We start from the raw sequence: 18,216 nt of genomic DNA, 5'->3' as shown, positions 1-18,216 counted from the left end.
CTTAAACGCGTATGTCACTTATTAAATGAAAAATTGTTTTCTGCTATTTTGCCTTTAAGGGAATATGGTACAGTGGATCAGACTGTGAAGAGTGTTTTCAAAAAATAATGATATCAGCTTTTAGTAAATGGATGAACATTTGTATTAAAGTCATGTCCTTGAACTGTTGTGAAAATTCTAGAATTTCCTGTTACTTTCAGTGTTATTCATCTGTATTTCTTCACTATTGTAATTTAATTTGAAGTTATATACTTTCACACACACACACACACACACACACACACACACACACACACACACACACACACACACACACATACTACCATAACATGAAGAATTCTTGGACTTTTTTTATGTTTCCCACGACATGATCAGCTTTGAAGAAATTTAAGCAGTTTTCTTCATTTTCCTTTATCTAGAGTGGTGGATTAATCCGCCCATTTACATACTTTCTATGCTTTTCCAAAATGATCTCTTTGTACTGCCTGGTCTAGGTATCACTAAACAAATATCTACCATATTTGTTGCTTTGCACTTTTCCAGAGTTCATTAGAAACTCATAAAATTAAATTTAAGAGTTGTGCATTAAATTTTTCGGTGTTCTATACAAAATGGAAGAAGAAAGCTTCATCAGTGTCTCATCATAAGGTATAACGTTATCCATGCAGTAAAAAATTTAAATGTCTAACCTGAGCACTTTACTTTACTGCTTCTAGTCATATTGCTGACCCCATTACTTGCCAGATTTTCCAAACTGAAGTGGGTCAGTAATAAAGGGCAGATTGTGTCTAAATGTTTACTCCATTCTCTGTAAACATAAACAGTATACATGTTCTAACTGATCTGACAGTGAGTACATTTATAAAACAGAATCAAAAACAATTGTCAGGGGTTGTACTTATAATCTAGAGTCAAACGGCATTGTAGTGCAAGACACAAGTGATAGTTCTAGTTTGGCATATCTCTCTTAGTTTTTGATTGTTCTATACAGTTTATAATACCGAACACAGGTATCATGGCCATAAAGTAAGACAGTGACATGCATTCTTCTACTATAATTGAGACAAAATTGCACACTGCATTTAATTGTCAGAAAAAAAGGTTGCCCATTACATGTGTAAGCTTTACAGCCAGAATCCAGTGTTTGCCTGAATTACTAGAATGCAACAATGTCTGTAATGGTCAGCCAGACAAAATCATTTCTTGTCTCGTCATGTCATCAAAATTGTAACTAGAAGACTTTTTAGATTTTGTCAGAGTTGTGCAATGTCTTTTTCACTTTTATTTCTCATAAGCTGGATTCACAATGTAAAGCATTTGAGTATTAAAACTGATTCCGTTATGCTAATTTCCATACTAATATTTCCATATTTCCATAAGAATATGATGTCATATTAAAGAGCACTTTTATATGTGTGCATGTTTTTGGTGCTGCTTGGTGATGCACTTAGTAGCATTTAATAAATACACTATGCATTTGGTTTTCTAAAACTCAAGTGAAAGATATAAATGAAATTCTTATATGTTACTTTCAAAGATGATGTCATCAGTGTCACAAAAGGAAGTGATTAATTTTTTTGATGTTGCAAGACTTGTAAACATGTTGAAGGAAAAGGAATTCAGGTGAAAAAGTTGAAATGTATTTACAGCTTTGTGTTTGGTAACTATGCAACTCTTAATTACAGGTGCTAACATGAAAACTGTTTTTTTTTTTTTTTTTTTTTTTTGAGAGGTATAAACATGTGAAAATAACATTCTAAACAAAACAGCTGAAAATAATTTCAGTTTAAAACCTGCTGTAGAATTCATTATTCTACCTAAACTATTTATAAATCCTTTTAACATAAGAACATTTATTTCTTGAGTATAAAATTGGCTAAACCTATGTAACTACTAAAGCTATGTACTAATATTTCTAAACTGTCAAAATGAATTCAACTAGAGTGACAGATATAGCTAGACATATTTACTTATATATTAACCAGAGAGGTTACTACCTAATTAAACAGTTGACCTTATATCCTAAAGTATTAACCTGTGACTTTGACCTTCCAGATTTTAACATCTGAAATATTTCTCTAAACTTTTTAAAGGAAACTATGATAACGAACGGCTGGCGATTGCTAGACAGAGAATTCCATATCGACTCGGTCGAGTAGTAGATGAGTGGCTACTCGACAAAGGTAATCCAATGAATAATTAATTAATTAACTAATTAATTTAATTAATTCCACTAAAATGAATTAAAGGTACGGTGTCCTCTTCCAAACAGAAACCAAATAATGTGGGGAGTTTTAACAAAAAGAAATAATAATAAACAAATAAAATTCCTGAAGGATCAGCAAGCTTTTTACTTCTGCTTTCACATGAGAAGTTTCACTTCCATAGCACTTTTAGACAAATGCCAAATATGGCTGCAGCCTAGTTAAGTGTCTGTTTCGCCTTTTTGATGTATTGACTTCTGTTTGAGTTTAACATATTGATAAATATTCAATTTACTTACTTTGTAACTCTTAACTTGCGTAGGTATTTACGATGATGTCATATGTGTGTAGGATATTTCTGTAGTCCTTATAAATTCTCCTGTGGTATTTAAACAAAATAACACATTATCAGGATGTTAAAAGATTTCTGAATGCTTTTTTTACTCACGAAACCAACAGGGGTCAATGACCCTGAGCTCTTTTTACAATATTATCATTTTGTATGCTATAACGTTTCTGATTTAATGATCCTTGCATCTCCTTATCTGCTTAAGACTTTGGCATCTAAATTTGCACTATTTTTGCTCAGTAACTACTCTGTTTGCATTAAATATTTAGTTCTGACCTCCATCCAAAATACCATACAAGCTTATATTCATAACATACTTCCTTCTGGCTGGGATGTGCCGTTATTTTCCTTGACTGCAGATATCAGTATCAAGGAACAAATTTCTAACCCATTTACTGAACTGAATATTGAGTGATTCATAAAGTCCAATCAGAATTGTTTTATATGTTTATGATTAGTACTGAATTAACTGCTCACATTTTTCATAAAATTGATATCCTTGGCTATGGTTACACATCTTAAGAAATAATATACTTTGTGCGATTTACTTTATTTTATTACACAACAGTATAGGATCAAGTGTTGCATATGAGTATATCTTAACAGTATTTATGCTTATTTTATCAGTGCAGTATATATTTGTAAACTAATTATTTAAATGTCACAAGCTTAATATTTTCAAGCAACAAGCAAGACAACTTTTATTCTAATTTCTTAGTTTCCACTTTTTTATTGGCACTCATTTCAGCATCCTACATCTGACATTTTCTGGAAAAGTGAAACTATACGGTTTAGTATTTTGAGATTGCTCCTACCTTACGTCACCTTACCCATATATTCTTTCCCATTCCTCAGTGAAACTATTACATTTAACAAGCGTATTAAATGAGTTTGGAAGGTTGGTTGATTTGGACTATTTGTACTATGACCCTTTCTTCCAAATGTTCATATTGTGGTGATGCCATTTTGAAACTTTCAGTTAACACAGTAATAGACATCGCTCTGTCCTACAGATGGCATAAGAGTCTTCTCTGCTACTTTCCCATTACACATCAATGTGATATAATTAATTAGTTGTCTGTAACACTGATGATATTTGGACAGATTAACTATTTGGCTTTCTCAATGACACCATCAGTGCAGCTTCCCACTGCTCCCAAGATGCATCACTGGTCGTCAAGAAAGATCTGCTGCTCTGGTTCCAACATACAGTTTTTCCTGTATCATTTCACTGGAGAACCAGAGATGAGCCCCAACAAGCAAACATGATAAGGTATGGAACATACCCAAAAAAGAATAGAAGTTGCCAGTAGGAAGGACACTTACACAAAACTAAATATTAGCTTTGAAATGTTATTAAATAAGTGAGATATAGTGACATTTACCAGCTTGTCATCAACAAATTAAAACACTAATATGTGATGCTGATGTAAGAGTTACTAATTTATCTTCCAACATTCGATTATTTTGATATTGGAAATAAATAATAGGAAAGAAAAGAGGAACTATTTATTGCAAAGTAAATTTTAATTTTATGGAAATAATGTAAAGCAGATTTTGTAGCTCACAGCATGCACTTCTAATGATATAAGAGTTCTCAACCTATTCCAATTTAGACCTTGAGTTAAATAAACACTTTAGATTCTCCCAGCACAGTTATTTAAAACTCATAGCATGATATTTTGTTTTTGCTCCCAGAAGAATGATGCTCTCTTTCCAAGTCAGAGTCAACTTCTCATGTGAAAGTGTAATCATGATCCTTCTCTGTTTAACAAACTCATTGATGCAGGGATTTTTCCAGGGTGGGAATGTCGTTTACCATTTGAGCAAGGAGCAGCATATATTTTGACTATCCTGATGTCTAAATTGTCATTTTGCGGTCCAATGAATATTCAGCCTTTACTGAATGGAAGACACTGTACCATTAATGTTAATAAGTAAGGAGAAATTAACTTTAATATAAACATTTAATAAAATGCCTAATATTTAAGAATGATAACCCAGCCATAACTAACTAAGTGCTAGCTGACTTTTGTTAAACTTTAGACTCTTTATAAATGATGTTAAGTTTTAAATGCTATGTTAATGCTTATAATGAATTTCTTAAAAGTTAAAGGGACTGAAATAAAATGATAAACATATCTGTATATGCTATATCTATTACCTGGCTGTTATTTTAACCCTTTGAGTACTGTGTGCTATTTAACATGTTATCTGTGCCAAACATGTAAGGGTCACCTCCAAGCCCACTTAAATGTCTTCCTAACTGTAAAAAGAAGTTTGAAGAATGAATAGATCATAATGAGAAAGGTTACCAGTGCATTTCTCTTTGATTCCTGAGTTTGTCACATATGCAAAAATAACATGTCCTATGATATTTAACTTATCATGTTTTTCTGAATATGAATATGGTTGCCACAGAAGAGTTATTGGAAATTTGTATGCTCTTAGACAGATGGAAAATATAACACTACCATGTTTAACCCTTTGATTACTGGTGGTAATTTTTTCTGAGTTCAGCTGAAACAGACTTCACTGATACTTCTGCAAATCATCAAAAATAAGAAAAATGGAATTAAGCTTGCCTGTAGAAATTGTTTGCTAAATGCTTCGCAGTTAAGCTGGTAAAATGTTGCAGCAGGAGAACTTTTGACTTCACAGTACTGAAAGGGTTAAATTACCTACAGACTTGAAGATGCATATTCCATTTCCCAGGTGGCTACCATTTATATAGAATATCACAAGAATGAGTGTTCCCTTCCACCTCAGAGTACAGCAGTACAATTATTTTTTTTCTTGCTTGTTTATATTGCTACATTTCACTTTTTTTGAAGTTCAGATATGTGAATTTAGGCTTCATCCTAATTATTTCTTTGCTTTTAGTTAAAGGGTAGGTATATAGACATATGTCATGTCTGTTGAGAGTGTAACTGTATAGTCCAGATTGAATATCAAAGTAAAGATGCCACTTTAATTATTTATATTGAGTGGCTCACTGGAAGAAGTGGAAGACCCCTTGCTTCTGTCAGATCAAATAAAGAACATATGGAACATTTGGAGCTATAGTAAAAGTAAAGAAGCAAGAATAATGTTAGCATTTTATAGCCCAGCATTAAAAGTCCTACTACTTAATCATGCCATGCCTAGTATATTGCTGTAAGCCATGGCAAAGGATAGCTAGGCAGGGTTTTTGCAAGGCACCATGTCAGCCTATCTCTGAGTTACAGGCAGCAACCTAAAGAATAGGTTCCTGTTTTGTCATGTTTGTAAAACAGCCTTTCATCTACTTCAGGATTATAAAAAAAAACAATTGATTGTAATGACATCTAGTGCAAATGCATCTTAAAGGTAATATAGTATAGTAGTAGCAATTATTTAATGTGAACCAAGGGAGCTGCTAATATCTGAAGCATTAGTAGTATTACCAAATAACAGTAATAGAAATAAAAAGGATAAAAATAGATTTCCTTTATCCTGACTGTTGTTAGAGTTATTTAGTACCATGGCACATGATTACTGAACAGAAATGTGACAGAAGCATTACCCAGTTTAAGGACTCAGCCATCTAACACAGTGTCTCTGATATCATTTAGCTCACTAGGAGAAACAGCTTTGTAATACAGAACACCTGCTGTGTAGCTCATTTTGTCTGATTCTTCCAAAAGCTGTACAAATATGAGTATTCATTTTCCATTCCTAATCATGAAATACTGGTGCAAGAGTAATACTATGTAATACATTAATTAATATTTAAAACTACACATTTTACATTTTCACTTTCCTGCATTATGACATTTTTCACAGAAGTGTATGATTTTGTAGGGCAAACCATACCCACAGTCAATGTAGTAGAAAAAACGTTAAGTTTTGCTAAAATATAGGTTCAGTATTGCAGAATTTGAATCGTTTATATTGTTTTGTATCACATCAAGATGCTCCAGATAATCAATAAATGTATTATGCAAAAGTAAGAAGAAAGTTAAAAAATATTGCTTTTCCTAAAACTTTAGAAAGTTTGTCTTTTTTTATAACAGGACATGACTACACAAACAGGGACTGTCCTATGCAAAGAGAGATTGAGGTAACCTTAAAATAGGGAGATGGTTTTCAAAATAATATCAATACAGCAGGAAACTCAAGAAATTATTACAGCAGACATTCAAAGGGTTGGAGCATCTCTCTCATGATCTGTAAATATTTTTTAATTGAAGTATTAGTCTCTTTGCACACTACACACTTTTTGAAAAGAATGGTCTATATCATAATAGACCTATACTATTGTATACATGAGATGGTACACAGGAAATGGCTTATGCTTATACCCCAAGTTTTGAATATTAGGATATCATTTTTAACACTACTAATCACTAAAATTATTTGTTGACAACTGTTGTAGTAGTTGTTTGATTTTTGTAGCAGGTATGCACTCATCAACAGAGACTTTCTTTCAAATACCAACTGCATAAAAATGTGTTTCTTTTCATTACTTAGTTTAAGGTACACATTTCAAACTATAAACGTGACAGATGATTGCAGGCACTCATAAAATATAGCACTTTTTCTTTCTCATCTTTCATGCAGAAGAAAACTTTCCTTAGTACTTTCTGGAGCAGCAAGTTCTTTTTCATATATTTATTTTAGAAGAAAAGGTCTAACTCATTCTGTTAAGTGTATGTCTCTGCATTTCTTAGTGTCACCATTTGCCCCTGGTTAAATGTATCTGAGCAGTCTTCATGTGAACGTTTTTCTAACCAGCTCAGTCTTTGTGAATAGATGAGTTGCATGTGTTTAGACATGGCTTAGACATTACAAAGAGTAAAAAGATGCAATCAATGCCATCAAAAAGGATTCAGCACATGGTGGCATTTCCAGTGCAAAAAGCTCACCGAGATGAATGGGACATATATAATTTAAACATTGTTAGGTTAAAACTACACTAGATATGATCTTCAAATGTGCAGCACTCCAGACAATTAGGAAAAACAGGAAAGTGCCACTTAGGGTATTACAGCAAAGAAAATGTACGTAAGCAGGTGAACATACATTATCACACCTGCACATATATAAACAAACACATGAACGCGCGCGTACCTGCGCACACACACAGACACATGCACACACACACACACACACACACACACACACACACCACACACACACACACACACACACACACACACACACACACACACACACACACACACACACACACACACACACACACACACACACACACACACACACACATGTCCTCTAAGCTGGTGACACACTCATTGCCTAAGAACATGAATAACATGAGATTCTCTTCTTCAAATCTGGATTCAGAGGTTGAATAACCTTCCGATGTTTGTATCTGACCAGTGTGACCTGTGATCAATATGTCTATCAGAAATTTCTTTTGCAGAGTGTTTAAAACCTATTAGATGCACATCTGTTTGCACACGTGATTTGGTATAGGGCATAGTGATTTGTCATTGTCAGATTCACAAGGTATGCAAGCTGTGCTTGTCAGACTCAGGCTCAGTTCTATGAAGTATAGCAATGTCTTTCAGCTTCTCTCTTTAGGGGTCACCACTGTGGATCAATAGCTCAGAGGTTGATTGGCAGTGGGGTTTTTATGGTGTCGAGTTGCCAGCCTGGTGCCCAACCTTCACAGAAGGTAGACACACACACACACCCACCACACACACACACACACACACACACACACACACACACACACACACACATGCACCTACTGCATGTCTTTAATACTCACTTGACTGCAGAGAGGACATGCAGACTCCGCACAGAAGACACTCCAGCCGAGAATCAAACCAAAGAATGTCTTGCTGTGAGGTGACAATCCTAACCACTGCACCACTGCCGACACTCATGAACTTAAATTCTTGATCATACAACCAGCTCAGTTTCAGAAGAATTATAGTTTGTTTATCTTTTGATCTTTATATCTAGAGTACAGTTGTTGCCATTTTCTCAATCCCCCAGAGCACTATCTGATTTACTAGCATGTTCAGAGTCACACTGTCTGCTGGAGGACTCAAAGCGTGGAGCAGAAGAAGCAGCTTGTTAACAGCTTTTAGCCTTAATCTTGTACTTTCTGAACCGCAAACTCAGCTGAGATAGTGAGTGCACATTTTCCAAATTGTCACATCTTTGTACACAATTGTAATCTTAATTTTTGTGCTGTCCAAAAAATGTACCTTCTTACCCAAGGAATCGAGGCATTTTTGTTATGGCCTAAATGCCCTGCATGAGGACTTAGAAACTGGTCCATACTCATATCTGCCAAATCAGCCATTGGAAGAATTCTTCTCTAATGTAAATCCACTGTCAGATGTGAAGTATTCAGCTGTTCCCGTCTGTACATGGTCTGCTTGTTTAGACAGATCGCTAGTGTGCTACTAAATAAACATTCTCTGGCACTTTTGGAATCTTTCTCATTATATCAAATTATCTATGGACTGATCATAGCTACTCTCATTAGAGGAAGTATATAATTTCCAACAATAGGATGGGTAAGGTCAATCTATAACCAAACTGGATAGGTTAATTCAAGCATAAAAAGGGAAACTTTGTAAGCTTAAAATAGCCCACAAGGGCAGCTAACCTTATACTTACCTATGAACCTATATGTTTAGCTCATCTTAATGTTGTTAGCATACCTTCTATTTGTTATTAATAGAATAGGAACTAGTAGCAAACAGGCTGTGGTGTGAGATATGCAAAAATATTTCTAGCACATGTGATCTAGACTCTTAATCCATGGAATCAAATTTTAGAATCATGATAAAATGGGTCTGAAGGATGAACACATTTATATTAAGATAAAAGTACAAGAAATTTTCTATGGCACAAATCCTAAATAGTTGTAGAACTGAGTGAAGGGATAATGAATTTATGAATATAAAAATATCTCCAGAAAGGCCAATGAGAAAGGAATATGCATCTCTGAATGAATAGCGAATCAGATATAAAGTATAGGAGCATTATACCAAGAATGACAAGTGTCTTCAACAGGTAGCCATTCATTCTGCTTCTCCATTTTCAATGATATCTGATAACTGCAGAGATCATGAACTTGTTTAGTCTATGGTATGAATATAACTGAACACACAAAATATGCTCAATCTCCGAATATATCTGCATTACCATATGACATTGTCATACATAAAAAGGGATAAATATGTTTTGAATGCTTTAACTTAACACACTTTAAAAATTGGGTTACACAATGACTAAATTTAATTTAAGTATATGGATGCAAAGTTGTAAATGCGTTGTCTTATCTTCTTTATCATAAGAACTAAAAGAAAATCTAATAAACTCAGAGGGTTAAAATGTTTGGTTAATAAGATATGTGTAATTCATTTTAAGTCTTAATTTCTATTTTTAAATGGATTTAACCTTATTTATAGAGATTTGGAAAAAACTGAAGGTCCCTTTAACAGCATTTTGTCATCTGGATGTTTTATAACGGCAGTAAAGGAAAGAAATGATGTTTCTCCCAGATTCTGCTGCAGTCATTGTGTTTTGTGTCTTTGCTGATATTTTCTCCCTTTTAGAAATGTCTCCCCTTTGCCTGCTCCTTAATGACAACAGATAGCTAGTAATCAAACCTGCCTCTTAAACATATTTCACCTCTTTATTCCTTGCCCTTTCACTTTTATTTCCCATGTCTCCGTGTCACAGTCAACCTGTCATATAATACCTCTTTTCTTATTACTGTAACAGAGAATATAAGAGTGGCAATTACTTGTTTTCTGGAGACAAAGTTGCATTCACCAGCTTGCAGGAGATTATTTGGTCTCCTGTGATCCACTTGCTGTGTTTTCATTATAGAAGCATGCAATAAATTTTTTAAAGAGTTTTTTTTTTTTTTATTTATATTGTATGTATTTTATGAAGTCTAGAAGTACAAGTAGCGTGCATTGTTCTTCCTTTTCAGTCTTTAAAGTGCTGAAACATAAGATTTTATGCAGATAAGTTTAAACTGAACATTGTTATCATATCACATGTGAATTGAGTAATTTACACGGATTTTGAGAATATTTTTATTCCTGTTACACTGGAAAAATATGCAGGAAAACAGCACATTTTTAGACTGTATCATCCTGCTTTATAAGGTTAGATGACAAACATGATTAGATAACATTGCATTTCAAGCAGTGCCTTACTATTGATTTGTGGAGGTAAAGGAATAAAATCTGGGGGCTTCCACCACCCAAGATGCAGTAATATCCTAAAGGCAGTGCATACCAAGTATCTTATGATAATACAAAAAGTATGCTAAGGGTATTTTTAGAATCTGCAATGTATAAATGTGTAATTTTTAAAGCATTTTAAAATATAGAGAGGTAACTTTTTTGCTGAAACAATTGTGTTTAATCAACATTTTGAATACCCCACAGCTTGACTGGGCTGCTTGCAGATGTAAATTGTGTACAATATGTTGTAGGTGAAAGATGATGAAAATCTCTTTACAAGAATGGAAGTATTATGAAGATATGAGCACACGAAATAGAAATTATATCCAGTATTATTCATTTTGCTCTTTCATCTAGCTAAATTAATGTGCTAGAATGCTCAGTTCTAATTGGATATCATAAGTAAATACTAATCAAAACCTTTCTAACAAAATTTGACACAATCTGAGGAAATGTTCTCTGTCACTTAAATATACAAAACTAGCTGGCTATTATAGGTTAACAATGTGGTAAACATATTGGGCTGTGTATCATGGAATCACCACTAAGAATTTATACCCAGTGTATGAACACAGTGTGTTTACTCAATAGAGACAAATTCAGTTTTGATAAGCCTATAGATCTGTATAAATTCCCAATTTTAATATCCATTTTTTTCCTGTGTGCCAAGCAAGCTTTACATATTAGTAGTTATAACAAAGTTCTTCTTGATAAGAATATGTCATAAATGTATTTTGATTGTCTATCAAATGATAGATTGGCACTAGATTTTTTGCTTCCTTTTATTCATAGATTTAAAGGCAAATGATGATAAACAATTATATTGAATTATGATTGCATGGGGGAAAAAAGGTGGACAGCTGTTTTCTTTCCAGTGTCAGTCAAGTCATAGCTATATTACAAAAACTGAGTCTCAAGGCATCAGTTTACTCGGGTTAAAAGTCTGACTGTGTTTTGCTGCATACTACTTTGAATCTGAATCTGAAAATGATAATCCCAGACAATGAAACCAGCAATTATCATATGCTCAAATACACAAATACCACAAACATATTGCAGTGTAGAAAACAACACAAACTCACTATAATAACCTATGTATCCAACTTCATAATATTACATTTTCCTGTATACCCTTCTCAAATTGGTAATCATACAAAATCTGTTTATGCACAGTGATGTATTTATCCGAAGTAGCATGGAATAAGAAATGTAATATGCTGCTACCTACCCTCAGCAATTAGAGTTGCACTACATTAACTACCATAGTCATCACATGTATGTTCAACAACATCACAGATCAAAGAGCATAGTCTGTGGAGTCATTAAGCACCTGGGTTACAATCTGATATAAACAATGTAATTGGTATGAAATGGGTAATGTATACATAAGTCTAGCATTCATTACCTTATTAATTTTAGAGTTTTGTTGTCTCTTGTCCTGGACTTCAGTCTAGCCTGCAACATAAACAGGACCTGCTGGAGAAATAGATACAGCTATCAGAGGTTGCCAATCCTTGGAGTAAGCTTCCAATCCCTATCAAGCAGAGCACCTCCATGGCCCTGTTTAAGCACAACCTGGATGACTGGATGGGAAACCATAAATTTCTGCTGGGGATTGCCCCAACTTCTCTCCTGGACATGGGTAGTCCTTGGTAGAAAAACCTTAGGAATAAACGGTATCTATCATCTAGTATTATATTGGGATTTAACGACTAGGCTTGAGTCAATAGCCTAGTAACATCTTATAAACCTATGAACTTATAATCTCATTAGACATTTTGGGGACCGTATTCTGATATCATAGAGGATTCTACAAAGGACACAAGTCAAGAAAAATACAGTTCCAATAGTATCAGTAGGCAATCAAACTAAAGAAGGAGGTTTACCTAAAATACCTGAGTCACTATAAAAGTTGCATACATTTATACTAAGTGACCAGGCAGTGATACAGTTTCCACATAAGATAAGTAAGCATGATTGCTATGCATAATCTACACATTACCCATTATATACTACATAATAGATCCATTTGTTATACTGTAATAACAGCAGCTTTTAGTCCCACTTAGTTGTTCTGAACAGTCTACAGTGCTTCTTCTGTTAACTTGTACTGTGTTATTACAATGGGTTTTGTTGAAGTCCTAAGATAGTATTAGATGATGCTTCATCTGCAATATTTAAGAAAGATTCCACATATCATGTCAGTGAGAAGCAGACTCAGGGTCTTTTTTGTGGATTTGGTGGTGATATGTTCTAGTGCAGCAAAAGCACTCTGATATTGCATCATACCTTAGTGCTTGTTTATATGGTAATGTATTTATCGCTGAATATTATAACATAAAATGAACTCTCAAGATTTATTGATAAAAAGAAATCAAAATCATCCCAATGATATATATTCCTACATCCATGTCCATTTGTTCCCAGGTGAAAGTGTTAAGGAGTGTCCATGTCTGCATATCCTAGAGATTGTCCTATCTCTACCAACTCAACAGCCTGCAAGCATGTCTACATGGAGGCACATGTGTGCTTCTGAGTATGTGCAACCTCATGACCAATCAAAGTGCCACTTGCACTATAGAGAACACCAGGCTCTTCATGTATTGATGATACATTTGCATTCCTGCTGGTATCACCAGTGTAACACGTCATGATGTCTCCCTTCTCCAAGGATGGGTAAGCTAGTATTGGCAGCTTGAGCAAGTTTTCCCTGCCAGGACCTTCCAGCACTCATGACACTAGTTGGATGAACATGGGCTGTCTGGGGTGCTGTGAAGGTTTCATGTATCGACAGTAACAATATCTGTATGGATTCTAGTCATGGAGCGGACCTTTTGAAGAAATGTAAACTTGAACACTAAATGCTCTACTGAGAAATGCTACAGCAATGTGAAGGGCACCTGCAGTCAGCCGGTTAAAATACTACATACATCAAATGTGAAAGATTCCAATTAAATTTACAGTTATGTAGAGAAGATTTTGCTTAAATGAATAAAACTGAGACTTTCTAACAGGAATCAGAGTTTGCAGTTGCAAGTCCTTCAAATGCAAAACAGGACGTGGAATGTTGGTAAAGTCGGATGGAGTACAAACCTATACTTGAAAGTAAGAAACAGTAAAAGTAGCAGACATTAAGATAAAGCAGTTGCACATAACCAAAACACTACCAAAATAGTGCAATAATGTAGGATCCCCCAATGAACATCTCCACAACACAAACCCTAAGCAGGAAAAGAAGCTAACAGAGGACTATAAACCCGGAGGCACAGTCAGAGAGTGGCACTCTTAAGAATAACAAATGTAAAGCAAACTTAGTGCCCTGTACCCACAAAGGCAGCAGAGTCCTGGACAGAAACAAGCAGTCTCAGATAGTACTTACTGTCATTATGGATTAGGTGGCAGAGATAAATAGCATTTCAGAAGAACTGTAACAACAGCAAAACACAGAGGGCACTAGCAAGGTAAAGGCAGAAGCACGGTGCAAATGGGGATCAGACAGTAGAACAGCATATCACAAAATACACAGTGATAGAACTGGCAAAGAAGCAGAAAGGAGTGAATAGACAGCTGTTAAAAGTAGAGAAGGATGCAAAGCTACAGGGCAGGACTGCAGAAGGGAAGAAATCTCCATTCCAGATAGGTGAATTGCAAGCCCACATAGCACAGGAGTACGTATCTAAGCAGTCACACATACGCACACACATACACACACACACACACACACACACACACACACACACACACACACACACACACACACACACAAATCCATTTAAGTATATAAATACATGTATAGGTATGTATTAATAGATAGGCAGTTAAAATAATATATATATATATATATATATATATATATATATATATATACATACATATATATACATACATATATACATAGATATAGATATATTTTGTAAGAATGAAAGACATTGGAGGCAGTTCTTTGAAATAAATGTGCAGTCTGTTTTGTAGAGCCTCAGAAAAACATCAGAACTTAAATTTACAACTCACTCAGCTTTCAGCAAACAATAAAGTCCAGCTCATACAGCCCTGCAGTGAAACAGTCTTTTTACAAACAAATCCCAGCTGCATGCCCTGCCTAGCCTTCTCTTTAGTATAAGTTAACAATAACAGTAAAATCTTTACCAGAGTTTGGGCCAAAACTGCATTACAAGAAGCCTCATTTTGGCTGTTGAACTCCACATGTCTTGGGTATTTGTGGCCTCTGCTTTATCCCGCATTGCACCTCTGATTGAGGAACATACTTTCTGGTTTGCTGCTTCCTAAGGATTTTCCTCTGAGCAATCTTGACATGCTCTCTCCTCAGACAGCAAACACCCCTTATTTTACCCTAAAACCCATCCCAACCTCCATCAAATCACTACTTCTTAAATTGAAACCCTGTTCTCCTTCAGTGGATAATCTCTCAGCAGAATACCTCAAGCTTGCTACCAGTTCTGTAGTCTATCCTGGTAATCTTCTAATTAACAGATCTATCAATGAATCATACATTTTCATTTTATGGGAAAAATTCTTTGTCATTCTGCTTCCTAAAGGAGGAACCTCATCTGCTATAACCAATTTTAGACATATCACCAAATTATCTCCTTTGTCAAAAACTCTGGAGGAGTACATTCACAAGCAAAGTCTTCAACATATTCTTCAGGTAAAGTTAATACATCTTCAGATAAATACTCTACTCCAGAAGCCTTTAACTCTGTAGAAAGTTGGCTACAGGATAATCTCCTTCTAGTAACCCCTCCCCCAAATAAATAAATAAATACCATTTCCAGAAAAAGGCAACTTTAAAATTTCTTCATTGAATAGTATCAGGATTTAAGTTACCCCACATGCAAAACTACTTGGTATGACTATCAAAGACAATCTTAAATTTGATTTACATATCTATAACAGCATGAAGAAGTGTTAACAGCATCAAAATCTAGGCACCCTACATAGAGCAAAGACGTTCCTTACAGATTCTGCTGAGGTAACTCTAGCTACCACTTACATCTTACCTTCTTTCCTATATGGAGCCATTACCATGACCAACCTACAAGCCTCCCTAAGTTATAAACTTGAACAGAGTTATAACAAAGTTTCCAGATTCGTTTGCAACAAACTTTACTGGACTCACCACTGTTTAGTACTAAAAACACTTAACTGGCTTAAACTTCCTTAACACCTATCTTGCACACAACTCACCTTAACCCGTAAAATCATCCATAACCCATCTGTCTGCCCAGTAATTAGACTCCCACTCCAATACTATCTTTAAAATTTTCCCCTTTGGTCAAATAATAAACAACTACTTACTATCTACTGGTGTCAGCATCTATTCCAATAGTGTAGCTAGAACTTGGAATAAAATTCTCATATCAGTCAAGTCTATCACACACCTTCATCTTTTCATACCATTACTAAAAGATTTCTTCTCTGCCTCCTGGCTTTGTCCCTGCTCCTCATCTGGGACATAGCTCTCTGACACCCTTTATCAACTTTCTTATACCTTCCTTTAAAGCATTAAATTGCTTAACCTATTCATCCCCTTCTAATACCTCACATTATTGTACTTCTTAAACTACTATACCTACTTCTAATTAGCACAAACAAATTACGTTCCATCACTACTTCTCTGTTAACACTCAAACTTGCTTATACCTCCTAATACCTCACTCTGTTGTGTTTTGTAAATTAGTTCAACCTATTTTATAAACCACTCTTCTATCTGTAAAGTCTCAGTAAATGGCTTATAAATTTAATATTTGTGAATATCAGTACACATTTTATTATACTATTATACAATGTATTCACTGAAAGTGAATTTTGTTATTGTAAATATTGATTGCATTAAATATGATACCTTGGAGCTTTTCTCCAAAGGCATCCACTGAAAAGGGGCATCTGTGCTCGACTGAACTTTCTTGTACACAAATGTCAAAACTAAACAAATACATAAATGAATAATAACTAAATGCTAATACCATAACTCCTTCTGAATTCTCCATATTCCTTGCCTTTCTTCTGTTTATTTGACATGCATTCTCAGACATCATTGGTATTAATACAATCAATGTAATGAAGGGAATAACTGAACTCACAGCTCCAAAACATTTTTATATTTTCACGACATACTGTTTGCTTTTTGTTATTGCAGAATAAACTGCAATCTTTGTTGTTGGTTCTTTACAGTCCCTTTTCTTAAGTCCACAAATGAAATGTAGAACTTTCCCAAAATTTGATGCAGCCATTTTACTTAGTAAAATCACAGAAGTTGCAAAGGCACGTTTTATAATTTTATGCTTTCTCAGGCTGCTACACTAACATTAAAAATGTATATCTAAAATGCATAAATAACTTTTAAATCATTATTCTGTGGTTTGCAGTAAACATCGCTAATGCTACAAAAGAGGGTGCAGGAGCGTCTACTGTAACTACTGACAGCTCTGAAATGCTAGTGCATTATATATTTTCACATTCATATGTAATTCTCACATACCAATGTTTCCTTTCACATTTTCTTGCTGCTGTAAAATCATGTTGATGAGCAGTAAGCATTCTTGAACTTCTGTCAGTATGTGTTTCACTTGTAGAGTTATACCTAGTTGTTGGTATTACAGCAGATTCTGAAGCTTAGTTTATAACAGTTAGACTAGATGACAAATTCAGACTTTAAGGCTTTGTTCCAATTATAGTTCATAATGGAATAATAGCCTACACAGCTGCACCAGAGCAGAGTTTTATGTCATAATTTAGAAGAATGACACTTATTACAAATTAATGATAGATTGCTCACTGCATACAAGAGATCAGTATATTCACAACTGGATTTGCCATTCATCTCTTCAATTAGATATTTTGTGCTGATCAAGAAGATATGTTATGGAACAGCTGCTTGTTGTGTTTAATTATCACCACAGATGGCAGCATCTTAAGCCTTCTTGGGCACCCATTCCAGACATTGCAAAAGTCAGGGAGCTGTGACACAGATTACAAATTGGCACTAAAAGGGTTTACCTACATTTTCAGTTTATGATCACAGGCATAAAGCCCTCATTTTGTCCCAGATGATCTGAGATTGATTAGCATCCGGCATGCGTGACACTTATCTTTTCCACAACTTTTCTGCTCTACCAAAACCAGTTCCTACCATTTGACTTTTCACAAGTTCTTCTCACTGTGATTGTTCACTCTGTGGCTCAGAGGTATAAATTTCTATTTAAGATTCAGATAATCTGTGATCAGTTAACATCCTGTCAACTGAAGGAAAATACATCACAGATGTTGGGGTTGAGTGGCTAACACCAGCCAAGGGTCAGAGGATGATAAGAGAACAAGAAATAGATGTCTTCTCAGTTAGTCACATTAAGCATAACCCTTTCGACCACTGCAGCCTCACTAGACCATCATCCGCCTTTGCTCTAACTAGCTGGGACTAGCTATGATCACATAGTTA

General features: G+C 34.8%; 1 protein-coding gene across 5 annotated transcripts in view; it reads left to right on the top strand.

Moving 5' to 3' along the window:
* Nucleotides 1–18,216, top strand: part of LOC122805673 (neurexin-2-beta-like) — a 1,444,051-nt gene that overhangs the window by 1,218,614 nt on the left and 207,221 nt on the right. For 3 of the 5 annotated variants that reach the window (XM_044076001.1, XM_044075998.1, XM_044076000.1), the window contains exon 4: nt 2,094–2,183. The exons of the other annotated variants lie outside the window; for them this stretch is intronic. In XM_044076001.1, the coding sequence (XP_043931936.1) occupies nt 2,094–2,183 (90 nt within the window). The remainder of the gene's footprint in view (nt 1–2,093; nt 2,184–18,216) is intronic. 5 annotated transcript variants of the gene reach the window in all.

The sequence above is a fragment of the Protopterus annectens genome, chromosome 6.part1 (genome assembly GCF_019279795.1).
Source record: "Protopterus annectens isolate FY-2018-M chromosome 6.part1, PAN1.0, whole genome shotgun sequence".
NCBI classification, from domain to species: Eukaryota; Metazoa; Chordata; order Ceratodontiformes; family Protopteridae; genus Protopterus; species Protopterus annectens.
The sequence above is the reverse complement of the archived record's forward strand: the minus strand, read 5'-3'. Positions and strand labels throughout refer to the sequence as shown.